Genomic DNA, 20,259 nt, shown 5'->3' on the forward strand with positions numbered 1-20,259 from the left:
ACATATACTCCATATTTAAACAAAATCAAATGTTTAAAAAACCAGGAAGAAAGCAAATGTATTCAGCCTAACTATAAAATAACTCGGTTAATGGGCCAACAGAGATCACTGCTCTGCACTGTACACGTTCATATGTGTATCACTTTACATTCTGGCTGCACAAAATGTTGATCCAAAATTAGTTGGACAATGGATTAAAAAAACCCTTCTCCAATAGACTTCAAGTATATAGTCATGAATTATTAAATCAGTTTGGTGGAAGTGTAAATTAAAATCCTTCCAGCATGTCTTTCCCTGTAGTGTAGTTTATACATTAAATCCTGCAGACTCTGCTGTACAGAGTTCACTGACAGTGCATCAAATAATGAGATTGATGAAAGGAATTTTCATACGCTGATGAAGGGAATTTTAGGAAAATATGTCATTGGATATATAGGAAACATATTTGATCAAAGCCCAGCTGCCATATGAAGTACACATTTTTTAACCATTGCTAAACTTTATTAGCCTGAATTCTTTTGAAAACTATGATTTGACTTTTACACAGATGACAATAAACTAAATAGTACTGGCAGTTAAGGAAACATCCAATCAGGATTTATAAAATAGAAATAATAATAAAAAAAGCTTAATTATATTAAGATGCCAACTACAACATGCAGTTGTCTCTACTTAACATTTGTTACATTCTGTTTTTATCTGAGAGTCTCATACACTTTAGATACAGCTGGGGAATCTGTGAGTGCCTGCAAGCATTTAAACAAAATAACAAACTATTTGGCGATACATTAATGCTTACATCAGATAATCTAGCAACAAATTCTAGCACAATAAAGCATTGGCTGTGAAATGAAATTAGCATTTTAAATATTTATGTGAATGTAAATCTTTGTTCCTTTATTTCTTTCTGCTTTGGGGAGAGTTTCTTTTGTGGTTGTTTTGGTTGAGTTTTTGATTTAGTAGGGTCTGCTGGGTTGTGATGGTGTGCATGATCTGCAGGTTGTGCCTGCACACAGAGTTGGCTGGCTGGTGGTGCCTCAGATGTATGTATGGCTGAAAAGTGTAATATATTGCTGTATAGTGTGCAATTAATGGAGCCATACAGCGCTGGGAGCTGGCTGAGGTCTGGTTTGCTGGGATTGAGGACACGAGAGCCCCACCTACTCACATCTGTAGATGTACCCATGCAGACACCCTCTGGCTGTACCCTTTCAGAGTATGCACTGTTACCCACCTTGTTGCTGTATCATGCACAGCAGTCAGTCTGGATTTGATATATCACAGATTTCACCAGAGTGCTGCACTACCTCCCCATCAAGCTGGCTTTTTCACAAATGTACAAAAGTCATGGCAGGGCAAGTCCAAGTAACTAATCTATAGTATACCCTATTGCCATTAGGTACTGGTAATGCCCAAAAATATCAGCCAGTTCAGACTTCTGGTCCCTGATAGAGGATTGATGCTTCACTCCTGCAAATGTTGGAAGGTCTCCTATGAAAGGAAATAACAGAGAACGGTTTTTCCATAGCAAAACACTGGCAAGAATTCCTGGAGGTGAAACAGAGACTGTAATCCTTCCGTTGTGTTGGCCAGTGTAGGTTTATGTTTCTTCCAGTAGGATGGTGGTTGTAGGGTCAGTGGTTTAGGTGGCTTGACAGTGCTGCCTGGGGTTAATTCAGGCTGCAGCAGGAAAAATGCAATCTGCTAAAGATTAAATGCTCAGGCAGGCCTCCCCAAAATGAGAATTTATTTTCTCTGATGGCCATCATGACATTTTTCTGGCTTTCCAGTATTTTCTCAAGAGCTGTTCCACAGGCAAGGCTTCCTGCAAGTGTTGTCTCCCTGTCTCCTTCACTCAGAGCTGAGCCAAACCACCCCAAGTGCTGCAGGTGGTGACAGACATTTCAGAGGAAAATTCTCTGTCTCTCTTTGAAACCCTTCAGACGTCACAGTACTTGGCAGAAAGTGGTTTCCATCTAGCTACCTTTTCATTAATGTCTCTAGGAATTTTCATGGTACTGCCTTTTTCTTTTCTTGGATACCAAAGTTACAAAACTCATCTTAGAATCACTTTTCATAGCGTTAGTGGTTTTTTTGGTCTGCTGGGGAAACATGCTGTACTTAAAATAATGTAACACTGAGGTTTGGCTTAGGACTCCTTTTGATTCTTATGTGTTGCTAAATCGTGCCTTACACTGCTTTCTTCTTTGGCTTGTGTTTGGATTTTGTTTTGGTGTTGGTTTTTTTTTTTTTTTTTTTTTTGGATGATCTGACTTGTAGGACATTCTCATGTCCTTCTAAATAAAGAGGCTACGCAGAGATCCCAGCTGCACGTCTGACTGGTGGGACATTTTATTTATGTACCTACCTCCTCTTGGCAATATCATTATCAGATGACAAGTTGCTTTCCACCCCATCCTTCTTCTTGAACAATAGGTACTTTGTTTGAGAAACAGTCTGTAGACTGTAAAAAGCAATGGGTCTGTGTTTTTTTGTTGGCGTGTTGGGTTTGTTTGTTTTTGTTTTGTTTTGTTTTTTCAGGTTTGGTTGTGTTGTTTGTTTTTAGGATTTTTTGAGGAAACATGATATACTAATAATTAGGGTTAAAGAATAGCATTTGTTTTATCATCAGTCTTGGATTTATGTGTTACATGTCCAAAAGAAAAAATGCCACAGATAAAATTTCTCAGAATCACCACTTGTAATGATACATAACATGTCTGTGTACATGGCTATCTGTCACTTTCTGAAAAGATTACTTCTGTGTCTGTGTGAAATCTTTGGGTATAATCCCGACCTCACTGACATTGACCTGAAAAATATCCTGATATCTTTTGAGGATGAAGTGCTCATTTCCTATGTGTATAATTTTAGGTGTCCAACAGTAAAATTCACAGTCTGATAAGCTCTCCAGAGCAATGTGACAAAGACCATTCTGTAAAGTTTCTACCATTTCTACCGGTGTTTATCTCCAAACAGACTACATGCCTGTTAGAAATGCTTCCACCAGTAGTTTTCTGTCAGAAAGATGATGAAAAGTATGAAAAAGTAAACAAAATAAGGGAGTTCCTTCCTTCTTCTCTCATGTTTCACTTCCTTAGTCATCATTTTAACTTGAGCTCGTGTTCATCTCAACAAAAAAATCCAGTGTAATCCTCAAATATATTTTCTCTCTCTATTGGAGACCTTTATTTATTATCAGATGTTTCTCTTCAGTAAAACTGGATTTTTTGCTGACTCTTTGTGTCCTCAATTGCATCCTCACTGTCTCTCAGAACCTTCATTTTTCTTTGCTCTATTTGGTTCTTCTCAAGTGGGAATCAGAGCAGTGATTTTTCTTGCCAAGTTATTGGTGTTGAATGGATAGTGTGTAAATCCTGTGAGGAGCTCAGTAAAAGTTAAAGCCTTTAAAGTTTCTAAAACTCATTGTAAGCTGGGTTATGCTTCTTATGAGTATTTGCTAATCGTTTGGGTATTTAACAACAGCAAAGATTGCTCTATGGCAAAACCTCATCTAAACCAGGTATGCTAAACCCAGTGATTTAAGCAAAACAAAATGAAAAAAAAACCACACTCTCTGTAGGCTTGCATAATTTTTTTTTATTGTACCATTTTCTCTTTATTCATATATTTCTCCTGGTGTTGGGAAGTGAGGTAATGCTGATCTGGGGTTTGTGTAAAAAGACGTATTTTTCTGAATCCTGAAAGAGAACATTTTCTGGACTATAAACAACACAAAACCTACTTAATAAGTAGGAGAACAGTGATGAATAATACTGTTTACCAGTTCTTGGATGGAGTTAGCTTTAACAGATTTCACAATGAAGAGAAAAGCATCTTCTGCCAAATAATAAACAGACCATCTATCTAAGGGGTACAAGAACATAGTTTCATTGTGATAAATGCCATCTTTGTTACTGCCGAACTAAGTTAAGAATGTTAAGTAAGTCTAAAGATGTAATTTTATTTTTAGTCTATTTGATTTTCTAAGTTACTAATCTGAGTCACATATACTTAGTTTTCCCTGAGTCACATATACTTAGTTTTCCCTCTTATTAACAAAGACAAGTCATTATCCAGTTCATGATTATAGTACAGTTTTGAACCACACAGTAGACAACCACAGTAATTTTTTGTATGTTAATTTCAAGGTGAGACAGCTATATAATGCATTGGACACATATATCTGTATACTTGTAGTTAAAGTAATGTGCTTAAAATTTGTGTGCATATAGATAAAGTACATATACTTTAATAACGAAGTGATAAAGAGATAATGTACCTTTCAATAAATATGAATAGTAGGTGGGGTAATTTTTGTTTCTTCTTGTAGCTGATTAGTTTTAAATCTTCTAAAGCAATATGTTTGTCTGACATACCACGTTTTGGTGATGTCTGGAAGGGATGTTTTTTGCTCCCTTCTGACTCCATAGACCAAAATAAAATAAAACCCCAAGATCTCAAACAAGGATAGATGAGGAGGAGAAAGTAAAACTTTAGCATCGGTGATAGAAAATTACATATGGAAGCTACATGGCCTAGACAACTTATTCATTAGGTTTATAATGTGTTTATAAGCTTATAGTGACTAGGTTCTAGATTTTCAGTTGTCACAATTTGCAGCATTGCTATTAGATTCACTAAAACCGAGCCATAACTCTTTATTGGAATATAAAATTCTGAATTTTAAAATGACCTGGGAAAACTAGTGCTGGAAACAGATTTTAAATTATCCTCCAATTGCATAAAGGCTTTTTAAACAGAATTAACTGAGAGTTTCATGAATACAGTTTAAAAAGTGTGTGTTTGAGGATGGTTCGCAGTCATTTCTGCTCTGGACTTCGTGACGCCAGGAGAAGTCGGAAACTACACAGTATTTGTGAATGCAAGATTGTGCATTTAGATAGGTTTGAGCTGAACGATCTGAAAAAGCTCCCATAAGCACAGAGCTCCCTACTGTCTGTGTGTTGGAGAAGGCCGAAGAGCTCTGTTTATTGCCACAAAGGGCCTGGAATAAATTACGTTTAGTAAATTGGCTCCAGGTTTTCTTGTTTCAGACAGTAGCTCTGGAGCAATCTGTTTTATAGGCTCCACTAAATGTGACCCATTGCAGGGAGGTGACGCGTCGTTTCACGGACGTGACATCACGCATGTGCCAGGCAGTCCAGCCCCTCTCTCTGTCAGGATGGCAGGGCACCAGCAGTTCCACTTTCTGTATTTTGGCATTTAACCCACAGCCCATTCCGAATTTATGGGCCCCTCTGGGAGGTCCTAGAAGGATGGAGCCAGGCTGCTCAGCCCCTCCTCAGCCTTGTGCCTCCCGCCCCTACATGGGGCAAATAAAAGCTCCTTTATTCCACTGGAAATGCCCCTGTTTCAGTGAGGTGTGTGCATGGCTTCCTTCCCTGGTCGGTCTTGCAGGTGATAATTAACGCAGTGCAGTGCTATTTCCTAGCTGAAGCCAAGGTGGGAAAGCAGCTTTAGCCTCAGTGTTTTTCTTTTCAGACTCTTTTTCCTCATTTATTTTGGATCTGTTCATGGTGAGGAAGTTTTAGAATGTGCTGGTCCTTAGCTGAAGTATCAAAGAGCTAAACAAACCAGTAATTTTTCCTTCTCTGAGCAAATTCTTCTTAGTTTTGAGGGGAGGAAGGAATGGGGGAGTCAAATTTGCTTTTCGTTTTTATGTTTTATTTCTACTTATGGGACTGTTTGCTACTGATCAGTGTGACTGTGGTTATTTTCAGCACAGGACACTGAATGACATTGAGTGTGTTACAGAGAGGAGGGATATTCCCTGAAGATTAATGGCAAGTTAGTTGGCCTGAAGTTCATTAACCTGAGCTAGACTGTTGGAAGGACTCTGTGTAGAAGCTGGAATTGTATTAGAGGATCATCATAAACTAAAAATATATGTGACAATCTGGCCAGATTGCAGTGAATCTGAAGACAGGACAGGGTTGGCTCAAGCTCACAGAGCAGCTGCCTCCAGTGTAAACATACCGCCTTGTGAAAGCAAATGGTTTTTCACAAGCATTATTCAAATAAAAGGGAAAAGGGAATAAAAACCCCAACCAAAGAAAAAGGAAGGTTCCCATTAGCAAAAAGAAAACCTGAATGAAAAATGAGATTGTGAGCTATGGCCAAAGCCCCAAGTTTGGTGCTGATTCTCAATCAGTTCAGCAAATGACAATACATTGACACAACTGGTTTTTTTGTCAAATTTAGTCTTGATTCTTCACAGTAATTTGCCTCAAGAAAATGAGCCCCAAATCCTTTGGTGAAATTCCCTTTTGGCTGAGGCCCAGACCTTCAGGCCATGACTTCTCAACATACTTGCAGTGAGACTGGCTCCCTCTTAATTGCTTCTTTTTGGAGTATGGTTTGTCACTATCATCCTGCTGAAGATGAACAGGGCTGGTCTCATCTTCATACACTCTTCCCCCTCCCCCCCTCCCCCCCCTCCCCTTTTTTTTCCCCTTCTTCCCACTAAGTAAATTTCCTAAAGGTAATTTAACTGTGGGATAGTCTAATGCATATCAGTCCTTTGTGGTCCACCCTCAAATAGATGTGTTGGCGCAGAAGAAGTAAGGGTTCTCTCTTAGGATCTCATACTGTAATAAAGGGAAGGGAAAGATGAAACAGGCATTTTGTGTTTGTGTGTTTTCTTTCCATGTCATCTCATGAACATGTACTCATCCTTGACCAATTGTAGTGCATTCAGACACTGAATGTGAGTGTTGAAGAGGGGTCTGAGAAGAAAGAAGCTCAGTGTTCTGCAATAGGAACTACGCTTTTACAAATTGTTTACCTCTTTCACCATCGTGCTCTTCTTGCATACTTCCTTGTCTTTTACTATTGACAGAAGGTCTGGAGGCTCAGAAAGCCCACATTTCATCTGAGAGAGATTTCTTCTATCAGAGAGAAGTGTTTCCATCCTTTAATGCCAGGAAGGATGAATTGCCTGCATCAGGAGGTGCAGAATTGGTTCTGGGTGCTGCTGTAGCTCACAGAGTTGCCTGATCCTGTGCTGCAGGAGCTCGAATGCCAGACCAGGGGCCACAAGCTATGCTGCATCTCTCATGGGCTTGTAAGGAGCCTCTCCTTTGATGTCTGTGCAAGTGCTGCCTGATGTGGGCACTAGGATTGCTCTTTTAGTCAAGCAGTTTTGTTACCTTTCAGAAAAGAATTTTCATGGCAAGTCATGAGCCATTAATCTCTCAACTAACCATAACATTTCCTTACTCCTTGGTTTTACAGCATTACTCAAACACTGATATTTGTCATGTCACCAGCCATCTCCCTTGACCTCTAGCATCATGCACTTGCAGGAGGAAGGATCTGGTCTTACAAATATTTTCATACTCTGATCTCTGTGATTTATTAACCATCAAGTTTTGCCTTCAGAACTCAAGATGCCATTTCAAATAGCTTCATGTGCAAAAGTGGAGTTACTGGGCAAAAGGGATCTTTAATAGCTGGGTAAAAAGGACACCAGGATTGCTGCTGCTGTTTTCTTTTCCTCTACTCTGCTAGCTGCGTGACCTTGAGGAAATATGTTCACTGCAGCTTTATGGTTCTGTTTTTGCATAGGGAAAATAAGGACAGTGATAATTGCTTTCATTTGTAAAACGCTTCAAGATTTATGGAATATGAATGACACATTAAGTGAAAAGTGCTGCAAAGCTGGCTTAGTTGCACACTGTGCTAACAAAATCTCATATCAGCCTATTGACCCCAGCCTGAAACACTCATTAAAGTTTATAGGACATTTTGGTGGATGAATTGAGGCAGTTATTCACTTGGAAATATCATAACTGAAAATGCTTTTAAATCCATCATCCACGTTGACTTTTTTTCTTTTCTGTTAAAACTAAACACAACTGCTTGTTCTCTCCAATTTTCTTAGTTTATTTATGAAAGTTTTGATGGGTATGTACTCATCAACTCTGCTTGTACACCCATGGCATCTGATACATTACTGTTCATTCTAGTCATAGCATAAACATGCAATAGCTGTTCTATGGAGACAAAAAGAATTATAAAGCATTAAGATATCCAGTGGACTGGTATGAACTAACAAGTTGCATGGTCACTTTTGAATGGCAAATGTTGTTTGTGTGGATGCTACATTAATTTAATTTGTGCTTAAACTTCAGCTATGCTCGACACTGGTTTGAAAAGTTTACATACTTTTCCAATGTCAAAATGTGCAAATTTAGTATTAAAGAAACAAAACATTTTAATTTGTACTAGAGGAAAACATACTTTTGTAGCAAAGAAATTAAATGAGCTGCTCTTTAAAGACAGGTCTGGCTTGCTTACAGAATTATTAATTATTCAGTAATGCAGGTCTACAGATGTTTTCCTTTTTTTTCTTCCAGATAAAACTTGGATTGTTTGAAAAGTGCGGGGATATTTCACCACAGTACAAAAGAAGATACAGAAGAAGAGAGCAGAATGAGAGCTTTGCATGTGCCACATGCCTGCAGCCTGCTGTCTTTAGTGATGCTGTTCCTTCCAGTCACTGGAATGTCAAAACAAAATATCCCAAGACTGAAGCTTTCCTATAAAGGTAAACTTTCCAGTATTTTTTTCTGATCCTGCCACTTTTGTTTTCATGTGATGTTGCCAGCAGTTCATTTGTATTACTTACCAAGAAAGCAAAACACTGTCCCAGAAATGCATAATAGAAACCTTAAGGATGGACTAATTCTGCCTAGGGACAGTATTAAATTCTGGGTTTCTTTTGTCATGTAGGGGCACATGTTCCTGAAATACAATTGTCTTTTTAAACTATTATTTCTATTTCCTCCAAGAGGATGTTAACAGAGTACATAAATTAGAGGGGAGTGGTACTTGAAATGCTCTGAGACACATTGGAGATATTTCCATGTGGCTGCTGGGATGTTGTGAGACATGGAGAGACATTAACACCTTCCTAGAGCATCAGAGAAAGTCGAGAGAGCTGCCTCAAGTGTTTCAAAGGGACTGACATTTATTTTTGTAATTCTTTTTCTATCACTGTGTTGGAATGTTAAACTCATCCTATGTGGTTTTCTTTCTCCTTGCCTCTTTGGATCAAAAAAGTGCATTTCTCTGTGGAATTTCTTAGTCTTGTGTGTAGTTCTTGTTGAGAATGGTACCGTCTGAGGGGTTTCAACACATACATATTTATGTATTGATGGACAACTTTTTAAAGGTAGATTTCTTGTTGCTTTGAATGTGCAGTACACCTCCACAGATACAGAGATGTGTCACTGATGCTGTCTTCTTTAGCTAAAACAAATGCTCCCAAGTTAGTTATGTTTCAACTGTGTCAGCACCCTGCCCTTATGGGAGCTATTTCTGCCCTGTTTTTCAAACTTATGTCTTCCTATGAGTTGCAGAATTGCACTCAGGATGGTGTGATGGGACAGGCTGTAAAGCCTTCATTGGGGCTTATGATATGTTTATCATGAGTTTAACACCCAGAGGAATTTATTGAGTAAGCAGAATGACATGCTATTTATTTAGGAGCGTCTCTTTTGCTAGATTTGCATGCCACTGTGCATGCTATTCCACTGTGTATAGATGTGTTTGGATGTGTTTGTGCGAGAGAGACTGAGGAAGTAAGATCAAGGGATCTTGACAACATTTTTATAAATTCAGGAAACAGTTGCACTCACTGAAGCCAATGAATACAGAAACTGAAAGACCTGACATGAGTTATGGAAGTTAGCAGTAAAACCCTCCTAACATACAGCCAGCCTTCTCACAGCTAGGCCTTTTTAGATAATTCCCAAAAGCAGCATATACCATATGGCAGTGGCATTTATTGTGGATTTGACACTCACGATTAGTGAATTCCTCTCAACTTCAAAAGCAGATAGCCCTTGGCAAAATACTGATGGATGCATTTGGCAGGTAAAGAGGGGGAGAAAGAAAAATTATTGAGGTCAACACGGGGAAAAAAGAGATGGCTGAAATCTTAGTTTAAAATAGTGGCAGAGACCTGCTGGGAGCGGTTGGGAAAATGCCTGAGCTCGTTTAAAAAGACAATGAGCAGATGATTGATATTTAGGCCCTGACCCAAACTTTTATTAGCAACTTTATAAACCTTTCAGTTTGGCTTGAGGGGTACCATTTCCTGTCCAAACTTATCCACCTATATCCCTGTAGGGAGGGAAATCGGCAAGAGATACGGATGCAAAATAGTACATAAATCTTAATTTGGAGAGCTGTGATGGAACTGAAAAGCCAGAAGAAAGAAAATTATGAGGATTTATTGTACCTTGTCTTACTTTTTGGGGGGGCTGGAAGGTGTGTATTTTTCCACATGGAGCAAGAAAAAATTTACTGCTGTTTTTTCACACTTATAGTGAAAACACTTTCACACTGTATAGTAAATGATTTCAGTATGGCTTATCATAATTAAACCATTTTTTTTGTTGTTGATTACAGGATGTCAGATGTACTGAATATTTAATAAAGTTGTCAAAATTAACTCTACCTTCCTTTCCCCAAGTGCTTCAGACAAAATAATTCCAAGCTTTCTGCAAGTAAGATGTAAGAGAAATGAACTCTCTTGCCAATCCTCATAAAATTGTTAGTCATGTCACTGACAAGTCCTGGCATCTCTGTTCTTTGGAATTAAGACTTGAAATATCATGAGGAGGAGAATAAAGGGTTCTTTCCCTTCTTTATGGAAAGCAGATTAAAACTGGCCACATCAGGCTGTTCTAAAAACCTGGTCACACACATGTATTTGAAGGGAAGGTTTCATTCCATTCAAGGTGAAATGTGTTTATGGCATAGGTCCATCTTCCCAGAAGAGCTGAGCATTTGCTGGGGCAGGAGAGCTGAAAGTAAGTAGGATTTTGCTCTGCAGTTACTTAGTCTCCCAGCCGCATCAGTCAGTGGTGGGTGGGGGTGGAGGGAGGGGGTGAGGTAGTTAAAAATGTGTCTATAACTGCGGGAGTGCTTCAGTAAACCACAGCATGTCACAACTCCTTTGTGTTTAGACAGAAATTAAAATTTTAGACCTTCTTTTAATGGCAGTTACAGGTTTTGTCTCCTCTGAGTTTTCATCTTAAGGAGTGGGAATCTGTTCTGGAAATGTTAAGATAATCCAGTGCATGATGTGGGTATCAATGCAATGTCATACAATGGATTTCCTTTATTGTTTGTCCTAGTCTAAAAATGTGTTCTAAAAAATCGTGCACATATAAAACTAAAAATACACATAATTCAATTGAAATACCTTGTAATACAGAATCAAAGTCATATAGTCTCCACCTGTGTAAATATTATACACCATGGTCTTTAATCACACATCTCATCCTTTATTCCCACATTTTCCCTTATGCATTAGTTGAAAAATTCTTTTTCACTTAGACTCAACTTCTAGATATTGGTTCATGTCATTACTATCCCAGAAATTTTCACTGTTCTTGTGTTGTTTTTAGGGTGCTCTCACTGCATAGCCCTTACTTAATCTATGTATCTTATATACTTCTACAAGTTTGAGGTGCTTCTATTATTATGTTATAGCTTTAATATGTGGAGGAGGTAACAAACTGTCTTCTAATAGATCCTATCTTCAGAAAACCAGGGGATGATTTTTGAGTAATATTCCATATTTTAATACTCTTTGTCTAGCGCTGCTTTCAGTCTAAGAGAAACAGTGTGTATTTATCAGTCATTTTCATGCAGCTGGAGATAACCTGTGACCTTCATCCAAACTGCAGAGTTCCTCAAGCACAGAAGTGACATTCAGCTTCCCTAAGTAGCACATCTTCATTGTCTTCTGCCTCCTTTAACATCCTCATTCCAACCTCTAGAGCAGATGCAGAAGGTACCAGTCTCATTCATTACTGTCATTTTCAGGACAGCATCAATTTTATTACTAAAGAATGGAAGGGTCTGTGTCCTAATTCATACATGTTTAATTCATACAGTGTAGACAATCTTGATTCCGTCTATCTTCTGAGTAATCTTTTTTAATTCATTGAGAGGTACTTCCATACATATTTTCTGAGTGTTTCTCTAGGTTCTGCTTTATAGGGAAAAGTAGAGAATAGCCAACCCAGAAGATTGATTGCCTTCTAAGGAAAAGAAAGAAAATATTAAACTTTTTTCAATTTGTGGCTATCCTAAAATTTCCCTAAGAAATGCAGATTCCTAATTGAAGATTTAACCCTATTGATTTGATTTACTTTGCTGCTTTTCATGGACGTCTTAGTAAGTGTAGTTTTGTTCTCAGTGAATGCATTTGTTTTGCAAAAGTGTGCACCCTGGTTTATTGGCTGAGAAGGATGCCTCAGTCCGGATGTGGACATTGTCACCAGTGACATCCACAAACATATATCATTCCCATGTGGGAATGTGGCTGTGCCTCAGAGCAAGCCAAGCTTGCTGTGGACAGTGGTGACTTGGTCAGAGGACCAGGAATCCTGCATTGTGACACAGTACATAGGAAAAAACACAACTGAAGGCAACCTTTGGCTTTTAAAACAGGATTTATTTAGCACGGTTGTTAAAAACAACTATAGTAGTAACTTAAATCTAATAAACAAGAGCATTATTCTCAGCTGATTTGTTTTTCTCCACTTTGAATGACCTAAGATGTAGTCTCCCACTGAAGCCATAGCAAGAGTTTGGCCACTGAAGTAAATTGAAGCAAGATCAAATACACACTCCTCACTTTTTTCATCCTACGTAAGTAAACTAAAGACAGGCAGTTCTTTCTCCTCTGCTGAAGGATGACAGTGCTAAGTCATCAGCTCCACATGGAAATTAGCCATGTTTAAGGATTGTTTAGTTTCATGCAGTGTTTCGCACACAGTATTTTCTTCCCGTTAAGAGTGATCCATTCTTTAAACATGGTGAACAAGCAGATAGAGAACATTTTGTTGCCAGGAATTCTTTTGAAAATTTGACTGGATGAGTACACTTGTTTAATGTTCAAAAACGGTCCTTTGAACATGCTACTTTACAATGTCAGGCATTCTGTTCTCTGTATTGTTTTTGCTTTAAATCTGTTTCATTTTATAACTGATGAGATGCTTAACTGTTGCATCAGAGCAGTAGTTTGTTAAGTTTCAATACAACTGGCTTATTTCCATGTAATGCATCATTTAATTATACATATAAAACATAGTTAAAATTGTACAGCTCCTTGAGCCTCACTTAAACTGTCCTTGACACTGCAGTAATCCCAGTACCCTAATGGGGTGTTGCACTATGACTGGTTGGAATGTGGTAAACTGGTGATGTACAGGAGAGCCTAGAAATGAGTTTGCGTTTTGCAGCTGTGCTTACTCTGCTGGAAGAGGAAGTAAAACCAGAAAAAAAGCCTGCTCTTGTGGTAGTATCAGCAGCTGTAAATCTGAATGCTTATGAAAATCAAGGAGAATGTCCTGAGTGAGGAAGTGGTGTTTTTCCCTTTTTATTTTAATATTTTTTGTTATTTCTTAGAAAAATCTATCTCAGATTCCTTTGTGGAAAAACATGAAGTGTGTATGTGAGAGTGAAGATCCTAGTACTGGATGATTGTATAGTTATGCAAAAGACTATGCCTGTTTTGTCTCAAAAATGCTTTCTGGAGACAGTGACCATTGAGATTTGAAATATACCCTAGCTTGAAGATGGATGGGCACTGCTGTCCGTGCGAAGAGAGTCTCTTGTATATGCAGTAAACTAAATATAGTTTTGAAGGCATTTAGTAATGGGGAAGCCAGCAAATTTCTTACAGAGCTTTTTTCCCTTTTTATGCTAGTGAACTTGAGGGTCACATCCAACTATATGTTGCATTTCTGTGTTATAATTATCATATGTATAATGTCCTGGAGAGCAGCCTCCAGCCACTGACATCAACAGTTTACATAGCAGTAGAACTAAGAATAACCTTGGAGAACTGACTCATATCAACCTCTTAACAGTGTAAACTGTAGCTCACAACAGTTTTTGTTTTTTCATGGTCACAGAAGGGCTTCGATTGGATAAAAGAAAAATTGTGTTCAAAAAATACAAAACTATTCTGCTGAATGTTCACTTTATTAAATCTTGGAAGATAAGAGGAAACAAAACGGGAAGAGTAATACCTGTCAAACAATTTTTGCTCCCGTGTAAAAAGAAGGATGGGACAACATCAAAAACAGCTTCCCTAGAAGAATGCGGGGAAGATACATGATAAGTGGCATCAGCTCAGAAGAGAGCTCGAAACTCTTTCTTTGACTACTTTTACTAGTGACATCTTTTAAGCAAATCCAATTCAGAGCAGTTTCAGAAACCACAACGTTGTTCTCTTTCTGCGCACTCATGGGAGGGCATGATCCGCCTCACATCAGTTTCGGTCTAGCAGTGGAGATCTGTGGTTACTATGCAGGTACTGCAGTCACATCCTGTTTCCCTTTTCCTCCCTCCCTATTTCTGCAGTTCCATTTATAGATGAGTTCCACAAAGGAGGCCTGAGGACTATAATCTCTCCTATACTCACAGTCCTTTGGAGATAAATAAACAAAGAGATAGCAGAAAGAGACAGAGGTTCCTTTATCAGTCAGAGAGATTGGCTAACTGTTTGAGGAAGACAGTTTTGAAGATGGTGGGACTGGCAGAGGTACATCTTTGAACAAATTAGATAAAACAGACATTCTACTTTCTCAACAAAATCCTGGCTATACGAGAATTTTGCACACAGTGTTAAACCATACAGTCTGAGAGCTAAGAGGTTATTGAAGACACCAACATTTTGTAATTAACTTATTTGGCCTTTTTGGGATGGTATTAAATCTTCCTGTGCATCATCCAAACAGCCTGGATTTTTTTCCGAAAGATTTCTTACTAAATCTGGAACAAAACATTAGCCTACATCCTGCCCCAAAAGTAAGAACTATGAATACTACTACTAAAAAAATGTCCCCCTCCAGTATGAAATAAAAGCCTACAGCCATACCCCGAGAACATCCATGGGTCATGTCAGCCAAATTTATGTTTGACAAGCGTTCGGGAGGGCTTTTGCTCCTGCTTTGTGAAGGGAAGCGCTGGGGTTCCCAGGTTCCCGAGTGAGGGGTCTGCACTTGGTGTCTCTTGGGGCTTTGGGTGCCCAGGGCCATGATGATGTTCCCCGAGCTGGGCTGGGGATGGCGGGCGGGGCTGGCCTGTGATGCGCTCTGGGGTCTGTGACAGCACGGGGACCGTGTCACAATGGGGGCAGCTCTAACGGGCCCCAACGGGGAGCTGCTGCCCCAGTCGAGCTTGGGCAAGCGGTGAGTACGCACACAGTGAGGAGACAGGGCTGGAGGAAGGTTGGGGCAGAAGTGCCGGCACCTGGGATCCGTGTTCTGCCCCTGCATCCAGGGCCCAGCCCCTGGCGGGAGGGCCTGGCTCAGGGCGCCGTGCTTGTGGGGCCAGCGGTGCAGGCCTTGCCGCCTGCCAGCTGCCGGGGGCCCTCTCCTTCCCGCCCCCATGTTCCCCTGACCATCCGGCCCCCCAATTTCCGTCTCCATTCCGGCCCCGCTGAAGCCCTTCTGTGTGTCCTCCTGCAGACCATGGCTTTCTTGCCATTGCTCTTTGTGCTCGTGCAAAGCCTGATCCAGTTCCCGCAGCCTGCTGGGGATGGGCTGGATGAGGCCACGCACCGGCGAATGCGGGAGCGTCAGGAGCTGCTGGAACGTGAAATGACTCGGCTGCTGCAGGAGCTGGAGCAGGGGCTCCCAGAACAGCAGGATGAGGGCTGGGGAGCTGTGCTCTTTGGTGCTCTACAGCAGTGGCCAGTCTGGGTTCTTGCTGGATTCCTGCTCCTCTTGGGCCTGTGGTTTAGCCACAGGACAAGGAGCCGTGAAGCCAGCAGCAGCGGCAAGGACCTGAACTCCCTCAAGACCATTGGAGATGAGAGAGGAAAACAACTGGAAGAAGACAGTTTTTACTCAAAGGAAGGTGGAGAAGACATGGATGTGACTGTGGAGGCTGATGACATCAACAGTGGAAATGACAGAGAAGGCAGTCCTGTATCTGCAAATGAAGGAGATGACAATGATGCCATTGAAGGCAATAATGATGTGAAGGTGGAGGAAGACAGTGATGCTGAGAGTCACAATGGCTATGACTTAAAGAAAGACGAAGGCTGGAGTGATGGCAATGTGCCCAGAGACCACACTGCTGAAGGGAGCGTAGAAGATCCTGGCATTGTTGCTGGAAATACGGAAGGCCTAGATGAAACTAGTGAAGGAGAAAGCAAGGATGTGCAGGTGGAGGAAGACAAGGACGCTGCAAAGGAAGAAGGAGATGGGAATGATGAGAAAACCTGTAGTGCGCATATGAAGGCAGGACAAAATGGTGATGTAAATGATGGTGAGGACATTGTAGATGGAAAGGAAGTGTATCCAGGCATGAAGATGCAGGAAAGCAGTGATGCCAGTGAACAGAGAAGCAGTGATTGGACTGGGCAGGAAGGTAGCAGGGATTGCAGGAATGAAGTAGACCATAGAGGTTTTGCTGCAGCTGAGGAAGAAAAGGAAATGATAAAAGTAGATGACAATGATAGAAGCAAGGATGAAGAACAGGGTGGTGTAAATGTGGAGGCAAGCAAGAATGAAGATGGAAAAGAAGACGAACAAGGTAACGTGGCTGCCAGAGAGAAAGGAGGCAGTGATGGTGGCAAAGAAGAAAATGGCAGTGGTGGAACAGAAGGCAGAGAAGACACCCAAGATGTTGGGGATAAGCGAGGCATCCTTTTAGCGGATCACATACAGTGGCCTGTGGAGGATTTGGAGAGAGGTTGCTCACTGACAGCTGAGCTGATGGAGAGCTTCACGCGTGTCTTTGTGGACAGAGTGAGCAATAGTTTCTACCCAGTGCCTCAAGAAGCCATCGGGGTGGGCAGTGCCTTTGAGGGCTGGAGTCCCCGTGACTGGGACGGGGTGTACCGCGTGCTGGTCCCCCTGAATCCCCCGCCAGGGCACGCCTTCCACCTAGAGCCAAACAGTGCAGGGCAGACAGCCGCAAGGACCTTCAGTGTCCGTGTGGAGCTGGTGTGCACGTGCAAGAGGGAGCAGCTGGGCCAGAAGCCGCTGTGCTTCCTGCACCACCCGAAGAAGAAGCTGGGGCGGAAGCGGAAGCGCAGCCTCCTAGAGACACTCTGCACCGGCTCCTACCTGGACGTGGAGAAAACCTCCCACTGGTTCTACCAGTTGGTGAGATGCTCGTGGCGGCATGTGCCTGAGTCAGACTCATGGCACTTGGCGTTTCAGCCCTGCAGCCGTTCCTGCCGATTCCAGCTGAGCAAAGGCAGGAAGAGGCTGGCGGTGGAGATGCTCTTTGGGGTGCGCCAAGGGGACTCTGATATCTTTGTGGCCAGCCAGCCCACAGAGGCCCAGAAAGGCGGCTCCAGCGTCTTTGTGAGCAGCCAGCCCGCCGAGGCCAACCTCACGGCAAGCACAGCGTGGCCGGAGACGTACGCTGTGGCGGAGGCAAAATTCTTCCGGCACATCGCCGGGCAGGTGCCCTGTGAGAGCTTGCACCTGAAATGCCTGCAGGTCTTCACCTGCATCCTGAGGGGCACAGGTTTCTCCAGCTCCGTCTGGAAGACGGTGGTCATGCACGTGCTGACCACCGTACCGCTGTCCCGGTGGCACAGGAGGGAATTTGCGCGGCGGCTGTGGGACGTCATGGCGTACCTGCGCCGCTGCCTGCAGTCGAAACGCCTGGAACACTTTGTGCTAGGCAACGAGAGGCTTCCTGCAGAGATCAGCTTGCCACTGGCAGTGCGAAGGGTTGAGCCGCTCAACCTCTTTGAGCACCTGGCCCGAGAGCCGGCTGCCCACAGAGAGGCATTGCGAGCTTATGGTCAGCTGCGGTTTCGCCTCTGGGTGCTGCTCTCCAGCCTCTGAGAGGAGTTCCCTGCACACAGCTGTGCTGGGGGGCTCACACCCGATGGCAGCCACGTGAACGCTGCCTAATCGCTGCATTTGTCACTGGCAACCCTGAAGCTGCTTTCCTCCTCCTCTGGAAAGAAGATGCTGCAGCACATGGCGTTCCATGGCCACACCCATCTCGGAGTTGCCTTGCCCTTCACCTTCCAGTTACAACAAGGCTGCTGGTTTTCCCCGGACTTGTTTATTAGCTTTCCCTCTAGAGTCCCTTTAGTGCTGTTAGTGTAGAACTGTTTTGCCAAGTTACCCTTAGTTTAGAGAATTGAAATGCCTACTGTAGTGGTTTGCTTCTCATTAATATTTGGATATCTATGTTTGAAAACTTAATAAAAAGAGACAAGTTTCTCAAATTGCCTGAAATGTGTCATTCTTTGTATTGAACCCTCTGGACCATAGGGAATGTCCTTCCTAGACCCCTACCTGAAATGACATTTTGCAAATAGAGACGTCGAACATGTTAACGATGCTATCTCTTGAGCATTCCCATAGAAATGCTTGAAGTTTGAAGTGAAAATGCCCTGAAGTGCCTGAAATTTTGCAGCAGAGTACTCCCGAATTTTTTTAGGAATCTTTGGAAAAGTTTTCTTTACACCGTCACTTTTATAGGCTCTAGAGGAACGATTCGGTCCTAAAAGACGAACAGAGAGAAGTCCCTAAGTGCAAAACATGTGGTTTAATACATAGGGGGGGTTTTTTGGCTTCTCATAACCAAGGTTTTGACACAAAATTTAGACAAGAAAAAGTCGTGTTTTCTCTGTTCCTGGTCCTCTGTATCCCTTTGGAGAGGCCCTGCTGTTCTATGAATACTACCTTTCCCAGCAGGCCTATTAATATTGTATAGCAATGAGAGCCACTTAGTATGCACAGCTTTGTTCCTGGTGAGATGCAGCTAGACAAAATATAATTTACTTTTTGCAGTACATAGTAGAGATTGGTAGTAGTTTGGAAGTATTTATTCTCTTTGCCTTTGTACCAGTGCATCTGGGATCAACTGGTCAATGTTAAATGCAATACCTTAGGAACTGGATAAATTACTGCAGTCATGCCATAAAAACTTGATCTCAAAAGCTTGGTTGAGAATTTCTACAACGCCCACGTAAATCTTTGTGTGTATTCTCCTACATGGAAAGGACTTGCTCCTGCCTAAAGAAAAGTGATGCGACCTTTGTTCTTTACTGTATAGGAAAATTATAAAGCCTTTAATTTCAGAGTCCTTCACAAGTGTCATTAGGTGTAAGTGTTTTGTAAGGGGTTGAGTTGTTCCTTTTCTGCTAATTTAGGTGTGGCTTGTCATGAAAAAAAGTCTGTAACAGGTTGCAGAGGGAATTCTGTGTCTCAGCCAAGTTGGTTCCACATTGCTGCATTCTTATACCATGGTGGAGTTTAGAAATGGTATCATGATCACCACAAATGTTTATTGATGCTAAGAAGTCTAAATAGGTTTTATAAATGCAAATATGTATTATCAGAACAGAATGACATTTTTATTCTTGAAGGCTTTTTGCTGTGGCTCTGCTGCTGGAGATTTTTTAAGTAAGCAGTGATCATGCTGTTGTAAGCCGAGTCTACTGAGATACTGCGCTAAATGGATAAAACCCAGTCACTATTCCAGTTTTTACCACTCAGCAGTGAAACATTAACCCAGAAGGGGAGTTAGCTGGATATTTAATCACCAGGCTGGAAAAAAATATTTAGTTTTGGGGAAAACAGCTAATAGAGACTGTAACACTGAGTGCTGAACATGTACTCATGAAAGACCATCCCTGTAACTAACTTTGTTACTATGTCCTGTGAGAATGCTGGTTCTGTGTTAGCCAGCCTACAGAGATGCTGTGATTCAAATCGACAGCTTGCTCTAAGCTTGAAAATCATTGAGAAATGTGCTTTGCACAGTAATTTTTTCCAGTGCAATGTCCTTGATGATAGTAAATATGCCTCTGTGAAGGGACATTTCAATGCATAAGATTGGATTGTGTTGTTTTATGGAGTGAGAACAATGATTAATTTAGCTGCAATTTAATCAGCCCTCTGTTAATGTTTACTTGTGAAATTTTATTAGATCATGTTTCAGTTATAATCCTACCAATAGTCATGCTCAGAGTCTTATTTCCTAGCTGTTTTCAATAGTAAATAACTGACCAAACCTGAGATTCTTCACCGCTTTGCAGCTTGTGTTGTCATCTGCATCAGTAGGAAAGGAGTGTGCAGTGTTGTCATTTCAATCTTGGATATTCTACAGATGTTTTTGTTATGATGTAGTGAAATGATGTAGACTGTACAAGGCATCAGACAGGGCTCATTTGCATTTGGGCATTTCAGTCATGAGGCAGCATTTTCCCTCACTGTTGTA

General features: G+C 41.4%; 1 protein-coding gene across 3 annotated transcripts in view; it reads left to right on the plus strand.

Moving 5' to 3' along the window:
* Positions 1-20,259, plus strand: part of SEMA3D (semaphorin 3D) — a 131,691-nt gene that overhangs the window by 33,043 nt on the left and 78,389 nt on the right. For all 3 annotated transcript variants that reach the window (XM_040062456.2, XM_040062459.2, XM_040062457.2), the window contains exon 2: positions 8,382-8,572. In XM_040062456.2, the coding sequence (XP_039918390.1) occupies positions 8,458-8,572 (115 nt within the window). In that variant the 5' untranslated portion in view covers positions 8,382-8,457. The remainder of the gene's footprint in view (positions 1-8,381; positions 8,573-20,259) is intronic.

This window comes from Hirundo rustica, chromosome 4 (genome assembly GCF_015227805.2).
Source record: "Hirundo rustica isolate bHirRus1 chromosome 4, bHirRus1.pri.v3, whole genome shotgun sequence".
Lineage (NCBI taxonomy): Eukaryota > Metazoa > Chordata > Aves > Passeriformes > Hirundinidae > Hirundo > Hirundo rustica.